The sequence below is a fragment of the Podarcis melisellensis genome (assembly GCF_964234715.1).
Source record: "Podarcis melisellensis genome assembly, chromosome: 5".
NCBI classification, from domain to species: domain Eukaryota; kingdom Metazoa; phylum Chordata; class Lepidosauria; order Squamata; family Lacertidae; genus Podarcis; species Podarcis melisellensis.
The window spans coordinates 97,247,215-97,263,260 of NC_138537.1; the positions used below are offsets into that span (position 1 = coordinate 97,247,215).

A 16,046-nucleotide genomic window follows, 5' to 3' on the forward strand; every position below is an offset into this window, starting at 1 on the left:
TATTTTACTGTTGGTGGCTGCACTCTCTGCGCGGTGGGTGAGCAGGAGAGCATCAAATGGATGAAAAAGAACAGAACTTTCAACCATTCTGTCTTTATGGAACTTTTTCCACCTTATGGAACTTTTTCACCATCCCACCCACAGGGCCAGTCCCTCTTTTCTGTACTTGCTATAGAAAGAAAAATAATAACCATTCCTGTTTGGAGAGGTATTTGCAATGCCTTAATAGAAAGCGTAAGTTGGCACCTACATGCAGAGGACGTTTTTAGGGTTGAGGGTACAGCATTGTAAAGGAATAGAGGCCCAATTCAGATGAACTGTGAAATGTTTCATGGTACAGTAACCGGTCTGTTCATGCCTGTCCCCTCAAGAGGTTTCAAGGGCTCCTCTGGCTCCCAAGGCCTGGGGTTCCCCACCTCTGTCACAGAGTACACTAGCACATGAGGGATCTGTCCCAAGCTGCTTATAAAGGAAACTCTAATAGACGGACTGCTGTTCTAGTCTTGAAGCTGGGATTTGAAAGGGGTTTAAGAGCATCCATTCATTCAGTCCCCCAGCTGGAGAATTCCTGGAGACAAGTTTAGCACAGAAGATGCAACTTCTGCATCCCTTCATTGTGCTGTTCTACCTGAAGTCTTAAAGAGTGACATACATATCTATCTGATGGGCTGGTGAGCATCTGTACACTGACAAGGCAAATACTCCCCCCGCCAAAGATATTCAAGGTGACATTTGCAACTGCAGGATCGTCCAAATCTGTGCATCATCTCCTTGATTTTGTGGATTAATCTTTTTTTCCAATTTAAGGATGCTAAAACTGCAAAAGATCCTGTATTAAACTATAGATAGATAGATAGATAGATAGATAGATAGATAGATAGATATAAGCTTAATCTTAGATTGTCCTTAATCAAATAAATAAATAAACACAAGCTCTTATACATTAAATTTTCTGGAAGCTTAATTGGGGCCATGGGGGATATTTTCTGTTCATAAATGTTGCAACAGAAAGATAGCTTGGCTGTTTCATTTGTCATGGGGAAATGGAAATGTTACTCTCCTGTTAGCTGCATGAATATATATATATATATGATGATGAAGAAGAAGAAGAAGAAGAAGAAGAAGAAGAAAAGCAATGGCAGACATAAGAACTATATTTGAGCGATGACTGATAGGGTTTACTGTAGTGAGAAATGAATGACAGTCTTGGATGCAATCTGTCCCGACAGCTCTGTGATATGCTAATGTCTCACACAGTCTAGGATGACAGATACAGACACCCTTCATGAGAGAAAGATGCTGGCACCTGGATCCGATATAGATACATGTGGGTGAGATGGCGCACACAGCTCTTGTGCCAGAGAGGCTGCGTCTTGGCAAAGAAGGCTGCTCCATCTTGCTATGCCGCAGCTGTACTTGCAAATCCTCTGCAAAAACCTCCTGCCTAATTATTAAGCCTGGAGAGTTATGCCAGCGTGATTTGCCTTTGGCGGCCAAAATGTGTTTCATAGGTGAGTAAAGCCCAGTGTTGGGGTACACAAATGTGGGTGCTAGGGGCAGCCATAAATCTTTTCCTGGAGACTGCTTGTTCCTGGATGTCCGGCACAACACTGAGAAGACCTCTTTCCCTACGTGCTCAATGCATTTCATGGGGGGCAAAGAGTGGAAACAGACACAGACTGCCTTCCTGGCCTCACGTTCTCTGGCATTAACTCCGGACCCTGGAAGGAGCAAGGGTCCAAGTGTCTTCCAAGCTGGCACAAGGATGCAAAGGGGCAGAGCTGGCTCCTCACTTTGCGTCAGGCACTGGGGAAAATCAGAAGCAACGAGACAGTCTCCCTGTTTCCGAAACTCAGCACAAAACGAGAGGTGGGTGACTCTCCTTTTCTCCTGAGTTTTCTGTACACACGAGAGATCTGGAGAGCTCAGCGGTGACCACAGGTAATGGCTGGCTATCAAGGGCAGGGGAAATGACTGAGTGCTACTTGCTGTGCAATACCTTCTCCCGTAAGAGGCATTCTAGCTGACTCAACGTCCTCGACCGCGAATCCTCAGCACTACTCCACCTAAAAAAGTAAAGGTAAATGAAATTACCATGAAGAATGTTGCAGATCAGCAATGCCCACCATACTCCCCCAAAGAGCAAGATATTCAGGGCCTTTCTGCACCCCCGAAAAGGCTCCGTTTTATGCACTGTTTGTGCACAGCAGCCCCCCACTAGTGGCTGATATCACACCTGGCAGTAACACGACCACACTGCCATCTTGTTTGTTTCTTGGGTCCAGTGTCATGTTGCACGTTTGGAAAAGCTTCCCACAGACCCCCTTGTCACCAACCCATAATCTCAAGGACTCTCTCCCTTTTATAACTATTCCTGGCAGAAATAAGGTAGACATGTGTGCTCTGCTGTCTTCTATATCTCTCCCACCCCAAGTACCGTATTTTTCGCTCTATAAGACGCACCAGATCACAAGACGCACCTAGTTTTTGGAGGAGGAGAACAAGAAAAAAAAATCTGAATCTCAGAAGCCAAAACAGCAAGAGGGATCGCTGCGCAGCGAAAGCAGCAATCCCTCTTGCTGTTCTGGCTTCTGGGATAGCTGCGCAGCCTGCATTCGCTCCATAAGACGCACACACATTTCCCTTTACTTTTTAGGAGGGAAAAAGTGAGTCTTATAGAGCAAAAATACAGTATTTCAGAGCATCCTTAGATTGTTGCAAAACGGAGAGCAGCATTGGCTTCTGCTCTTTCTGCCTCTCAGCCTTTACAGGGCTCTCCCGTTCCCTCACCACCTTTTCCCTCCCTGCTAACAAACCGCTAAGTGGGGGAGAGAATATGCATTAAGGGGGGGTGTAGTGAGGGTGGGGAAACATGCTCTGGTACACGTCACCCTTTCCTTTAAAATGGACACCTGCAATCTTAACCCCACCTCCCGCCACCATGCATGAGGGGCAGAAAGTCTATGATGCCACAAGGAGGACTTCTCTTCACACTACAACAAGAACTCCTGGATAATGTGATGAATGTTTCTGCTGCTCTAAGGAGACTAGTTGGCTTGGCAACTATTATCAGTTGAACATGCCCAAGCATCAGGGCTTGACCTGAAGGAATTGGGGACAACGTTTGCAAAGGAAAAGGAAGGCAAAGTGAGATTTTGATGTGCCTGAAATTGAAACTTTCAAGAGACTGAAATTTTAGCATCAGAATTCACAAGATTATCCAAAAGGAGCTGTGTGCTAAAACATTTTCTTTTGTATTTCAGGAAGATAATCAAGGTTTGTTGTATTACTTAGGCCTGCCATTTAAAATAAATGCAGTAGTTCCAAGGTTTTTTGCCTTTCATTTTTCCTACAACACATCTCTTTTTCAAAACTTAGCAATTGGGGGTCCAAGTAGTTAGCCTTGCCCATGGCTCAAAATAGCCTGGCACCAGCACTGCCGCCAGTGTTGACATGTTGGGGCAATGAGCAAGCAGCAAAGGATCTTTGAAGGATCAGCCGCAGAAAGAAAATGAGGCAGAGAGTGGAGAAGGCCACATGATGTGGTCCACGGAGATGTGGCGTGAAAGCCAAGAAACCCGATATAACCCCAAAACTATAGCATGCCAGAGGCATACTGCGCGGCACCATACAGTTCATTTCTTCTAGAAATCCTTTTTGCGTTACCACCAATTAGAAGAAAAGTGGGTTTTGGCTCAGGGACATCTAAGATGCAGTCATATCAGAGGGAACGTCATGTGGTCCCAACATCCAAAGTTTGGAGTGAGATTTTGGGTGCTTATAAGAGGAAGATGAAGGAGGAAGTGGCAGCCGTAGTGATCAATGGAGCTGATGAAGAGCAGAATTGAAGCTCTGACCAGCATTCAATTAGCTGAGAGCCAAGCTAGACAAGCACCAGGAAATTCACTTGCAGCCTTCCTTCTATGCCTTCCCCACAACTGATGTTTGTGGCAAAGGGGGACGGCAATGACTGGTATCCCATCACCCAAAAGCCAAGAGAACAAGGGATGGGGTTTTTAACCTTTTCCACCCACCACATTTTCCTGATCAACTAACACAGTGGTACCTCTGGTTATGTACTTAATTCGTTCTGAAGGTCCGTTCTTCTCCTGAAACTGTTCTTAACCTGAGGTACCACTTTAGCTAATGGGGCCTCCCACTGCTGCCGTGCCGCCACAGCACGATTTCTGTTCCCATCCTGAAGCAAAATTCTTAACCCGAGGTACTATTTCTGGGTTAGCAGAGTCTGTAACCTGAAGTATCTGTAACCCGAGGTAGCACTGTAACCTAAATTCCTGATTTCCTAATAACTGCTTCTTTAAGTGGGTCCAGGAAGACTCTCTCACAGAGGGAAGTATTCACCAACCCACAAAACCTATTGCCCAGCCCTGCCTGGCTCACATTTATAAGCCAGGATAGGCAAGGATCAAGGAGACAGGTGGTCTCTTTCACTCGTCCAGGCATCCTGTCCACATCCTTGGAGGTAACAGGTTGAAAATGATTGCAGACAACCTGAATGGATAAAGTTCTGTCACTCTTCCATCTCATGGTGGAGTCTTCCTCCCTTTGAATCCGAGTGATTTTATCTGCCAAAAACTTATTTATATCTAAGCACATAATGCTCTGCAGCCCAAGATAATTTGGTTTTCAAAAAGGCCATAGGCTGTAACTCAAGTCAGAAAGTAGTCCTGAACTCACTTTCTAAAATCTTGTCTCAGAAAAAACAGCAGCTGTATCACCCTCCAGTGGTAGATCAGGGTATAACTAGGGCTACTCCTTTGAATCTGAAAGGCTTATGTCATCATAAAAAGGCTAGTATTTTATAGTGATACATAAATCTTTGTTGTTCTTGGTACCACAAACTTACATGTATGCATGGAATGTTTTTTTTGGGGGGGAGAGAATGGAATTTATATCACACATTTTAAATACTCATAGTTTGGTAATTTTTTAAATGCAAAAATATACATTATTTTAGAAAGCTAACATGCCTATTTTGCTGGAAACTTAAAATAATAAACAGATCACAAAAGTTATCAGGTGTCTGTGTCCGTATGACAGCTTATGCGTACAAAGCACTGCAGAGTTCTCCTTACAGGCTGATCTTGATCTCCACTCAAACTAGTTTTTGAGAATGTCAAGGCGCCAAGGAGTGTAATTTCCTGGGCCACTCTCCCTGAATTTCTCTGTATTACACAGATCTGTGTGCTGGTGCACAACCCTCAATCTATTGGGCTGCTACTGTAAGTTCGGGTCCTCACACACTGCTATCATTCCTGTAAGACAGAGTTGTTCCGCCTGGCTTGGAGCCAATTTGATTCCCTCCCTCCCTCTCTTTTTTATTATTTTTTTTCCCTTTCTTTTCCTTCTCCTCCTGCGATGAGGCTACATTTTAATATTTTAATGTTCCATTATTTTAATGTTGTATTTTATTTTTGTTTTTAAGTTGTAATCATTCATCTTGTTTTTATTATTGCTTGTAAGCCGCTCTGAGCCCGGCCTTGGCTGGGGAGGGCGGGGTATAAATAAAAAAATATTATTATTATTATTATTCAGTTTCCAGAGCAGTTAAAAATATGTGTGCGCTTGTCAAGCCAAACGGTGGGCCTGTATACCTGAAGGAGCGTCTCCACCCCCATCGTTCAGCCCGGACACTGAGATCCAGCGCCGAGGCGGTTCCCTCATTGCGAGAAGTGAGGCTACAGGGAACCAGACAGAGGGCCTTCTCGGTAGTGGCGCCCGCCCTGTGGAACGCCCTCCCATCAGATGTCAAAGAGATAAAGAATTACCTGACATTCAGAAAACATCTTAAGGCAGCCCTGTTCAGGGAAGTTTTTAATATGTAATGCTGTACTGTTTTTAACACTGATTGGGAGACGCCCAGAGTGGCTGGGGAAACTCAGCCAGATGGGCGGGGTATAAATAATAAATTATTATTATTATTATTATAAACTCCTGCATCAGCTCTGTGGCTTAAGAAATGTAAGGTGTGCTCGCCACATCCAGGCTGCTAAGACCTTCCTTCCGGCCTTGAGTGGCCTTACATTGCAGCTTTGTGACAACTCTGTGGCTAGTATTTTTTAAAAGTCCTTTGTGAGTCGGTTCTACCTTGCCCAGCCCAGATGTGCTGTGCGCAATGCAATCATCAGGCAGACGGATAAAGAGGTGCAATGTTTTCCTTAGGAGTAGCATCAGCGAGCTCTGAAGCCATCTGGGATCAAGTCTAGGAAAAGGGAATGAATAGATTTCCCCGCCCCCTGCTCTTCCATGTCTAAGGGAGAACATGCCATAACACAGATACCACTGCAGTGCTCTAAAGGGACCAGTCCCACAAAACGTAAGAGATGCCTCTTGTTGAAGATAATCTCTCCTCTGCAGCACTCTCCTTAAGGCCAGTTGTTTGTTCTGAAGCACAGTGGGCTATGCTGACAAAATAACTGCGGTATAGGCGGAAGTAGCCAGCTGCATCCCATAACCAAGACCATTTTGCAGGAAAGATGGGATGGCCATGGTGCATTGCCATGGCACACTGTCCCTGGAGTGGCTATAATTAAAGTGCAATCACTATTATCCATTCGTGTTGGCCAGTAGCTTGCAAGCAGCAGAATTAGGTGTTAAGAGGACTGTACCACTTCAGAGCATAAGGGGAAGGTGCCATGTTTAAATTCTCAACCCCCAGGTGTGCAGGCCTGTGCATTTTTTTTAAAAAAAATCCTCTTTAACTATTTTAATCCAAAAGAGCACAACAGGGAGCAGGGGGGAGTTAGTTTCTACTCACAGGGAAGGATTTTGTTGGTATAACATGGAATATTTATTTAGAGCATTTGCACCCCTTTATTCTTCCAAAAAGGCTCCCAGGCCAGCTTATATAGTATCAGTTAAAACCTAGACGGTCCTTGACCACCAAGAAGACACAGCACAAAAAGAAAAGAGGACAGAGAAGGAAGAGGAAAAAAGCAAGCTCAGGCACCAAATAGTAATTCTCATAAAGACTAGCTGCAGTGAAGGCAGTTCAGGGCCAGGATGCATGTGATGGAGCTGCCCTCTCAGCAGAGCTGGTGGAATGAGCCCCACACATGCTGTCGCCCACCGAGACCACCTGCTGCCGCATCACAGTTGAGCGAGAGGAAACTCCATGGAGTTTTCATAGAGTTGATGGAATAAGGAAAACTTTTATTAGTATCTTAAAAATCTGATTCCCCACCTGCAGCCTAATACAGTGTTTCCCAACCTTTTTTGGGCAAAGGCACACTTGTTTCATGAAAAAAATCTCGAGGCACACCACCATGCCAGATGGGGAAAGGTCACTTTTTACTTATGTAAAAAAAAATAAAAAAATAGTAACAGCATAGAAGGTAGAGAAGGTAGGACTCGAACCAGTGGATTCACGTTACAATAAAGATTTTGACTAAACATGGGAAAGAACTTTCTGCTGGTAAGAGCTGTTCAACAGGGGAATGGTCTCCCTCGGGAGGTTTTTCCCTTCTTGGAGGTTTTTAAGCAGAGGTGGGATGTCTGTCTGCCATGGATGCTATGGCTGAGATTCCTGCACTGCAGGGGTTGTACAGTACTGGATAGCCCTGGGGATCCCTTCCAACTCTACGATTCTATTAGGATCCCTTTTATAAAAGAGAGAACTTTAATGGCACGGCCATTATTTATTTCGGCTTCTCCCAACGGGGCCACGAAGGATCAGAAAAGCTGAGGAAGAGACCCTTCCTCAGAGGAGGCGGGAGACCACCGGACCCGCCGAGGAGGGGAATCCGGCCGCCTTTCCCTCCAGAGCTTCGCCTTTTGCCCCGGCCAAGTTGCGCCGAGGGCGCCTTGCGGGCTCTGCGTGGCTTCAGGCGGAGCCTAGGAGCCACTTCCCAGCCTGGAGGGCAGGCTGTGCGCGGACCCCGCCACTCTCGGGGCGCGACCCAGACCCGGCTGCCTTCCACGGCCAGCAGAGGTAGGCCGCCGGCTTCTAACCCGGCGGAACTGGGGCGTCCCGGGCGCAGCGCCGCGCTCCCCGCTCCTCCCGCCCCGCCCCCTTCTCCCGGGTGCCCCCTCCCTCCTTTGTTCTCCGGAGCCCCGCCTCCCCCTCTGCCCCAGCTCGCCTATTGGCTCACGCAGCCGCCACTCAGGTGGGGGCCCGCTTTGGCCCCGCTCCCCGGCCGCCGAGAGAGAGTGGGAGCGTGCGGGGCGGGGCTGGGCGGCCGGGCGTCTCCTTCCCTGCACTGCTTCGGCCGCGTCTGCAGCCGCCGCGGGACCAGGCGGGAGGCCAGTCATGCCCAGACACTGCCAGCCGCTCGGAAGGAGCCGTCGCTCCGCCGGGCAGCGCCTGCCTGCGCGCCCCTCGCTCCCTGCGCCAAGGATGGCGGGGGCGCCGGGCGCAAGGCAGCGCCGGGGCTGCTGGGCAAGCGGCAGATGCTGATGCAGTTTGGGGAATTCCTGTCACAGGGACCAAGGCAGAAGCGGATGACGGGGCACGTTCCCCGGGGGAGCGGGGCCGGAGGATTAGCCCGACTCGCCCGACTCCCTCCCACGGCACACTAGGCAACGTCCGGCGGCACACTAGTGTGCCGCGGAACACCGGTTGGGAAACACTGGCCTAATAGTACAGTCTATTCCACCAGTACATAACTTGACAATCTTCTGCTGCTGAATGTGTAAACCATGTCACAGATGGCTTTAAAGCTGGGTAAGTCAAACCTATCAAAAGGTAGGTCTCATGCTGGCTATTAGCTAGGGCAGCTTAAAGGAAGCATCAGTGCTCAGAGGCAACAGGCCTCTTCGATATCATCTGCTAGGAGCAAACAAGGAAGGAGCCTCATTCTTGCGCAGGGCCATCTTTACCCAAGGGTGCAAGGGGTGCAGGGCACCCGGGCACCGAATTTTGGGGGGCGCCAGGCGCCCGCCGCTGAAGTTGCCTAAGCTCTTAACTATCTACCTGTTATGAAATAATAAATAATTTTGATCAAGCTAGAAGAACAAAATACATATACCGGTATACCTAGGTATTACCAAAATGTATACCTACTTTCGACTTTGTGTGCTCATTTAGCAAAGACGCGCCACGCCAGCGGCAGCGCTTGTCATTCACAACAGTGGCACTTGACTCAACGATGGCACCTGTCATTCTCAATGGCGCCGTGCTTGCAAAATTAACTCTTACATCAAAATATTATGTTACGTACAGTGGAACCTAGGGTTACGTACTGTCCTCCTTATGAACGCTTCAGGTAACCAGCTCCGCTAACCTGGAAGTAGATGCTCCTGGTTGCAAACTTTGTCCCGGGATGCGAGCGGAAGTCATGCGCAGGCAGCATGGCAGACCCCATTAGCAAAAGCGCACCTCATGTTAAGAACGGTTTTGGGTTAAGAACGGACCTCCGGAACGAATTAAGTTTGTAACTGGAGGTACCACTGTATTGTATTGAGCTGTGCTGTTATGCAGCAGCAGGGTCAAAGGCATCTTTGACACGACTGATGTTTCTCCTAAGCAGGTGCCTAAACAATACTTATAAGTAAGTGTGGTGGTGTTGTATACTTAAGTATAAGTGTATTGTGAATAAATGAGCAAATAAATTTCTTTTTCCTCCCTTCTTTCATAAACAAGAGATAAAGGCAAACATAACCGTGGTGTCTGACATAAGCACAATACAGTATAAATTAATTTGGGGGCTAAACTAAATTTGGGGGCGCTTGGCGGATCTTTGCACCATGGCGGCGCATATGCTAAAGACCTGCTTGTGTCCTGCTTGTGAGACAGTATCTGGCTAACCAGAATTCTGGACTAGGTGGACTGTTGGGTCCTATGCAGCAAGGCTGTTTTTATGTATGCCTCTGAAGAGAGCGATGTTACACCACCATTCTGCTTGCAGGCTCCCTGTATGCCTCCTGGTCGGCTACTGTAAGTACTGTGAATACTGATGCACAGTATTCTCAGTCCAGAAATATCCCAGACATTGCCGGGAAAGTTGAACTATAAAATATTGAGAGGGAGAAGGGAGTTGGGGAAGGGTCTGCCTTTTTCGCTGACAACACCATGTTCTTGGTGACGTGTAGGCCTGCCTGAACTTTGGGCTTTACTACTTCTACCAATATCAGAACTTCACAGTTCAATTTAGTTCAAATCAAGAAAAGTTCTTACGTCCTTTGGAGGTGGTTAACCGGTCTGGCAAACTTTGACAAGAACTCAAGATAAGGTACAGCAACTTTGGTACAGCCCGGAATCTGTTTCAATACAAAGAAACTTAACGTGAATAGTATTCTGTGGCGGTTGTTTTTCATCATGTTGCCTCCTCCCTTATTGTTCCACTAAGGTAACATTTAATTAGTTAATCTTCTTTGTTCAGATCTGTTTACATTCTTTCATTTCCCAACAAATGCGTTATATGCTTTCAAACAGCCCACAGCTCTCTCATAAAAATATCTGTTATTCTAATTGCTCACCGGTAATATTATTTATTATAATTTATATTCCACCTTTCTGTAAAACCACACACTCGAGAAAGCTTTTCAGTGGACTGCTTCTTGCCATGCTTCTTACTGACATATTGCTTCCGTTTAATATTGGGAAGTATCATAACAGCTAGAATGTTTTACAAGAAAACTTGTAATTCCATTGGGCCTGTGACTCACAGCAAATTTATACACACAACAGAATCCAAGTGGGAATGCTTTTCCTGGACTACACTATTTCCTGCTGAAGGTAGAGAGTTATATGTCTGGAGTCTCTTCTTCAGTAACAACAATTTAAAAACCTCAGTGTGTAGAGAGAGAAAACAGCATGCAGAGAGAGTTTGTTATTGGCTTGTCCCTGAGTTTAGATGACATGCCTAGCTAGATCATGGCTTGTTTGCCAACAGGAGAAAAGCTAAGTACCTGCCTGTGTGATTGACACCATAGGGAGAGATTTATTTCCCCCAAAAATGTTATTAGTTTTCACAATAGTATAAACAAACACACAAAATGAACAAACAAAAATCATAACCTTATTGAAAATTACAGTTATTAACTTTGTTAAGTGACTTCCTCGCTTCCCCTTGAATTTCATTGCATGTCCTTTTAACGGTTTTCCAAATCCCAATTTTTATGAAATTTAACTTAAACATTAACATCCTTAGATGTTATGGAATTAAACATATTAATTCATCACTTAACATAAATAAAATCCTAAGCCCATTAAGTATCTGCACGCTGTTTTCAGTTAGTTTAACTTAGCAAATTTAACTAAACCATCATTAAATTTATTCCACTCTTCCTGATACTCCTCCTCCTTCTGGTCGCGGACTCTTCCTGTTAGGTCGGCTAGTTCCGAAAAATCCATCATCTTCATCTGCCATTCTTATAGGGAGAGATTTAAGCCCTCTTTCCCAGCTGAGACTGTGAGAAACTCACACTGGCACCAATAGGTTTATTCCTAATTCTAACTGATGCAAAAGTGGGAGATTTTTACAATCACAATTGCTCCTAACTCACATATGGCAATTAATTTTAAAAAACCAATGCTGTGGTTGCTAATTATGCCTAATGATACAGTTAATGCAACATGCAGTTAGGCCCTTTGATAACTGAGAAAAAGCTTATATACACCCACAAAACTACACACCTTGTCCAGCAAAGCATCAAACTGTTCTTGCGTCAGGGGTAAAATGAATGTTTCAATCACTCTTCTAAATTCACCCTTAGTGACTTTCAGGGTTTGATCAACGTCAACCGTCTGAAATGCATTTTTGAGTTCATCTTCTTTTGCAAGAGCTTTCTGAAGCAAAATCTGCTCAATATCCACCGAAGACAACGTGGGGTCAGGGAGAGAACTGACAGATGCAGCTAGAAAATATATTATAAAGTTATAGTGCCTGTGGTACATAGTTCCTTCAGCAAACCAAGCACAAAGTCATGTCAACTTCTACATTATCAACCTAAGTTTGACTTTTCTGCAGTAGGAACCTTTCAGGACTCCAAACAGGCAGGGGGAGATGGGGGCATGTCCACTGTTCTGTTGTCGGCAGAGGAAAGCAGCAGATGCCTTTAGAAAGTTTTAAGGAGAACATGAAGGCCGTTGCTCTCATCTACTGCTGGTCCCTAGCACCTAGTATCCAAAAGTAGACTGCCTCTAAACAAGGAGGCTCCATTTAGCTAAGAGACCCATCCTCCTTGAGCAATACAGTGCTCCACGGTCCTCCCCCAACTCTTGAGCTTGAAGTGCAGCAGATAAGTTTCCAAACTCCTACATCTTCCAAGGAAGACCCAAGCTCCCTTTCACCAGGCATCTGGGAAGTATCTTTATTTTATTTATTTATATTGGATATTTATATCCTGCCTTTCTATGATAAAAGCAAACTCAAGCCAGTTTAAGGCCTGAAGGTCTTATTTCCTTTTTACTTTTCCTCTTGGTGTGAAAAGAGTCCCAATTAACACCCTCTTACCTTGAAATCTCCCTTGACTGGAGGTCAGCAGTAGCCTGACCTATCTCCCAATTTCCTTGAATTATATTGCACTACAGGTTTTACCCTGCCAAATCTCAGTCAAAGCTGTTTAGGGATTCTCCAGAGTGATCTTGCTTTGTGTTTCTTCTGTGTATCAATGGGGCTTCAAAAATCCTTTTGGAGAAGGCCTTTCAGAGTTATCTGTCCCTGTCCCCCCATCCACACTGATGCAGCTTTTACAATGCTCTCTCTCAGAGCAGGACAAAAAGCTTAATTATGAAGAAACGAAACTCAAGTGAAGGGACACTTTGAAATGGATGGGGGGGGAGGCAGGAAGTGCAAGTGACTAGCAGGAAGCGCAGCTCAACTGCATTTCCTGTTCACTCCATCTTGTACAAAATCAATCTTGTGCATCTTTCCCAACAAGGAAACAAATAAGCTTCCAGTGTGAAGACTTGCTTGCACATCTCCCTGCCTTAGAGAAATGCATTAAATTGTTTTAAGAAGAGCCAGAAAAATGCAGAGAACATGAAGCACAAACCTACTGTTCTTTCTGTTCCCCTCGATAATTTCCACATCTCTAGCAGCCTGCCTTACAGTGCTTGGCTGCTGTCAGAGTCTGCAACATAAACTTTAGTAAACATGCTTACTTGAAAGTGATTTGAAAGATGTTTGTGTGCTGCTGCTGCCGCCACTGCTACTGTTGCTACGAGTTGATGATCTGGTTGAAGGTGTCGACAGGCCTCTTGAATTAAACACAATTCCATGGGACTGAGGATATAAATTACTGTAATCAGCTGCACTAACCACTCTGGACATGATTCCTGCGGAAAGTAAAAGGCATGACATCAGCCATGAGGACATGGAATTGAATCAGAACTGATCGCTGTCCACAAGCAGTTTGAGCAATTCCAGGGGGCTGAAACTTACGGCTCGTCCACATTTGCACTTGACCCATGTCTAGAAAGCAGATTCTGGAGGACACTTTAGTTAGGAAGATTGCATTGCACATCACATCTGCTTCAGCCCTTATTTCCAACTAAACATGCTTAAATAATGGACTGTATCTATTTAGGATATGAATGAAACCTTTGGAGTAGGGGCCACCAAACATAGTAGGGTATTTCTAAGTCATTATGAATAAGGTGAGGCTGTTAATAAACTGCATGCAGAGCCAATGTGACATTGTAGTTATAATTAATGCTGAACATGGGCTGTGGAGACCCAAACAAATCTCCATTTGACCATGAAGGTGGCTGGAGGGCCTACCATGATCTCTCAGAAAAGCCTACCTTTCCATGGATGTCATGAATACAAAACAGGAAGACTCTATGCACCTTAGACAGAAAGAGCAAATACCGGTAAATTGCAGCACAGGGAGAAAACAGATTTGGCTGCTAAGGATTTCTTTTACACAGCAGCTGCTCCTATTGCTACAAAAACCCCCACCCTGTTCTCTGAACTTGTTTCATCTGCAGTAAGCGGCGCAACATCTGCACATTTAACTTGTGTTCTTTCAACTTTATGCACTTGGCAAATAAAAACAAAACTGAAAAGGGGGGAGGCGTCCTAGGAAAAAGGACTTTGGCAATCCCACCAGCCATTGCAGTCGGGGTGCTTTGATGATACGCTATATTGGCTTTAAGGGCGGGCTTTGGCAATACGGTGCCCCAAGCGAAGACAAAAATTGGTGTCCCCTTCCCCTCCCCCAAAATATTTATTTTTGCAATGGTTCCTTTTGGCACAGTTGCTTTTTTAAGGATCCTCTCAGTAGATAACAATAAACCTATATTTATATGGGTATTACTATTATGATGTTGCGCCCTCTCGCCTTGGCCCCCTGTCCGGGGGGGGGGGGACACCGCCCTAAATCCAGCGCCGCCCCGAAACATGACCCCTGTGTAAGTCACAGGCTTGCTGCACTCGTTGAAAACAAAACAAATCACAATTTTGTACCTGCAGACTCTTCTCCAACTACGGGAAAGGATTCCCTGCCTGATGACGCCGAAGGAAGCCCCCTCCCGGGATGGTGAGTGCCTGGCTTTCCCCGAGCGGGGGCGGCGAGACCCCGCGTCCCGACCAGCTTCTGGGAAGTTCCGCCGCCCGAGGTTCCGCACGCGCGCCGGCCGAGGCGCGTTTCTAAGACGCTGTTGCCCCGGCAACGGAGAGCCGCTCCCGATTGGCAGGGATGCCTGGCGGCTGCCTAGCAACCGCGAGGAGGGCGACAATCGCATCCCCCGCTCACCTCCGGCGCAGCGTGTTGGGTTTCCCCTCCGCAAACGAGCGCGCGCTCGGATCGGGGGCCTCTCCTGCCTGGCTGAGCTGAGGCCGCCCTCCTCGCGCGCTGTTACCTCGGAGTAAGTCCCAATGGGACCCAACGGAAGGGGCTCTGCTCCCTTCCCAACTCACCCGGCTGCGCAGACGGAGAGGGGGGGGGGCAACGGGGGATCGCAGATCGGAGTTTCCAAGTTGAGGAGACCCGATCCTGTGCGCGCTGTCTGGGGAGTTGAGTCCCGCTGTACTCGAGGGGGCTTTGCTTCAGAGGAAGCCGGCGCAGGAGAGACGGCAATGACTGTGTAGATAAGTTCACTGGCGCAGAGCCTAACCAGTGGCGTAGCGTGGGTTGTCAGCACCCGGGGCAAGGCAAGTCATTTGCACCCCCTAACCCGTGGATTTGCGCCCCCTAACCCGTGGATTTGCACCCCCTAACCCTAACCCGCAGATGTTGTGCCCGGTGCGGCCGGCCCAGTGGCGTAGCGTGGGGGGTGCAGGGGGGGCCGGCCGCACCGGGCGCAACATCTGGGGGTTAGGGTTAGGGGGCGCAAATCCACGGGTTAGGGGGTGCAAATTACTTGCCTTGCCCCGGGTGCTGACAACCCACGCTACGCCACTGGGCCAGCCCCCCCTGCACCCCCCACGCTATGCCACTGAGCCTAACCATCATTTCTCTCTGTGGCTTGGGCTCAAATGACGTTTGCGGACCAACAGTTGTTTGCTGGACTACAACTCCATCATGCCTGTCAGTTGGCCATATTGAACTGGGCTGATAGGAGTCGGAGGGTCAATGAAAATCTGGATGCCCAGAGGTTGCCCGTCCTTGTTTTAGCAGGTGTTGTGCAGGCGGCAAAGTATCACTCGCTTCCCTGCCAGGAAACGCTCGCACACCCGATGAATTCCTGCAGGACAAGCAACGGGCAGGAAAACAAAATGTGCAGCTTCCAGTGACGCAAAAACAAACCAAAATGAGTTGTAAAGTAGGAAGATGGCAATTTGCCTTAGACTGTTTTCACAGTCATGACACTAGACTAGGGTTATTGCTGCTTTTAGTTCAGCTGTTCATAGCGTTGGTGAGCTGCCCTCATTGGCCTGAGTGTGTGTTTGATTATTAAGAGTCTGTCTTTGGCTTTGGTTTTAAGAATATTCAAAAGCACCAAGAGTCCAAGTGAGTGTGATTGCAGCAGTCCAAGATGTTTGTATAGTTCGATCCTAAATGTGTTTAGTCAGAAGTAAGAATCATTGAACTCAAAGGTAAATAAGAAGGTGTCTAAACACCATAGAGAGAAACAAATGTAGTAAGAAAATATTTTTCCTGCTTGTAATATTGAAAGCACTCCTGTCTGGGGGGGACAC

At 46.7% G+C, this 16,046-nt stretch overlaps 1 protein-coding gene across 3 annotated transcripts in view; it reads right to left on the bottom strand.

Moving 5' to 3' along the window:
• The window catches only part of EFCAB6 (EF-hand calcium binding domain 6), a 108,414-nt gene extending 93,896 nt beyond the window's left edge, over window positions 1-14,518 (bottom strand). For all 3 annotated transcript variants that reach the window (XM_081911692.1, XM_081911691.1, XM_081911693.1), the window contains exons 1-5: window positions 14,373-14,518; window positions 13,067-13,240; window positions 11,597-11,817; window positions 10,136-10,218; window positions 2,000-2,066 (exon numbers count right to left, since the gene is read on the bottom strand). In XM_081911692.1, the coding sequence (XP_081767818.1) occupies window positions 2,000-2,066; window positions 10,136-10,218; window positions 11,597-11,817; window positions 13,067-13,235 (540 nt within the window). In that variant the 5' untranslated portion in view covers window positions 13,236-13,240; window positions 14,373-14,518. The remainder of the gene's footprint in view (window positions 1-1,999; window positions 2,067-10,135; window positions 10,219-11,596; window positions 11,818-13,066; window positions 13,241-14,372) is intronic.
• Window positions 14,519-16,046: the final 1,528 nt, after the last annotated feature.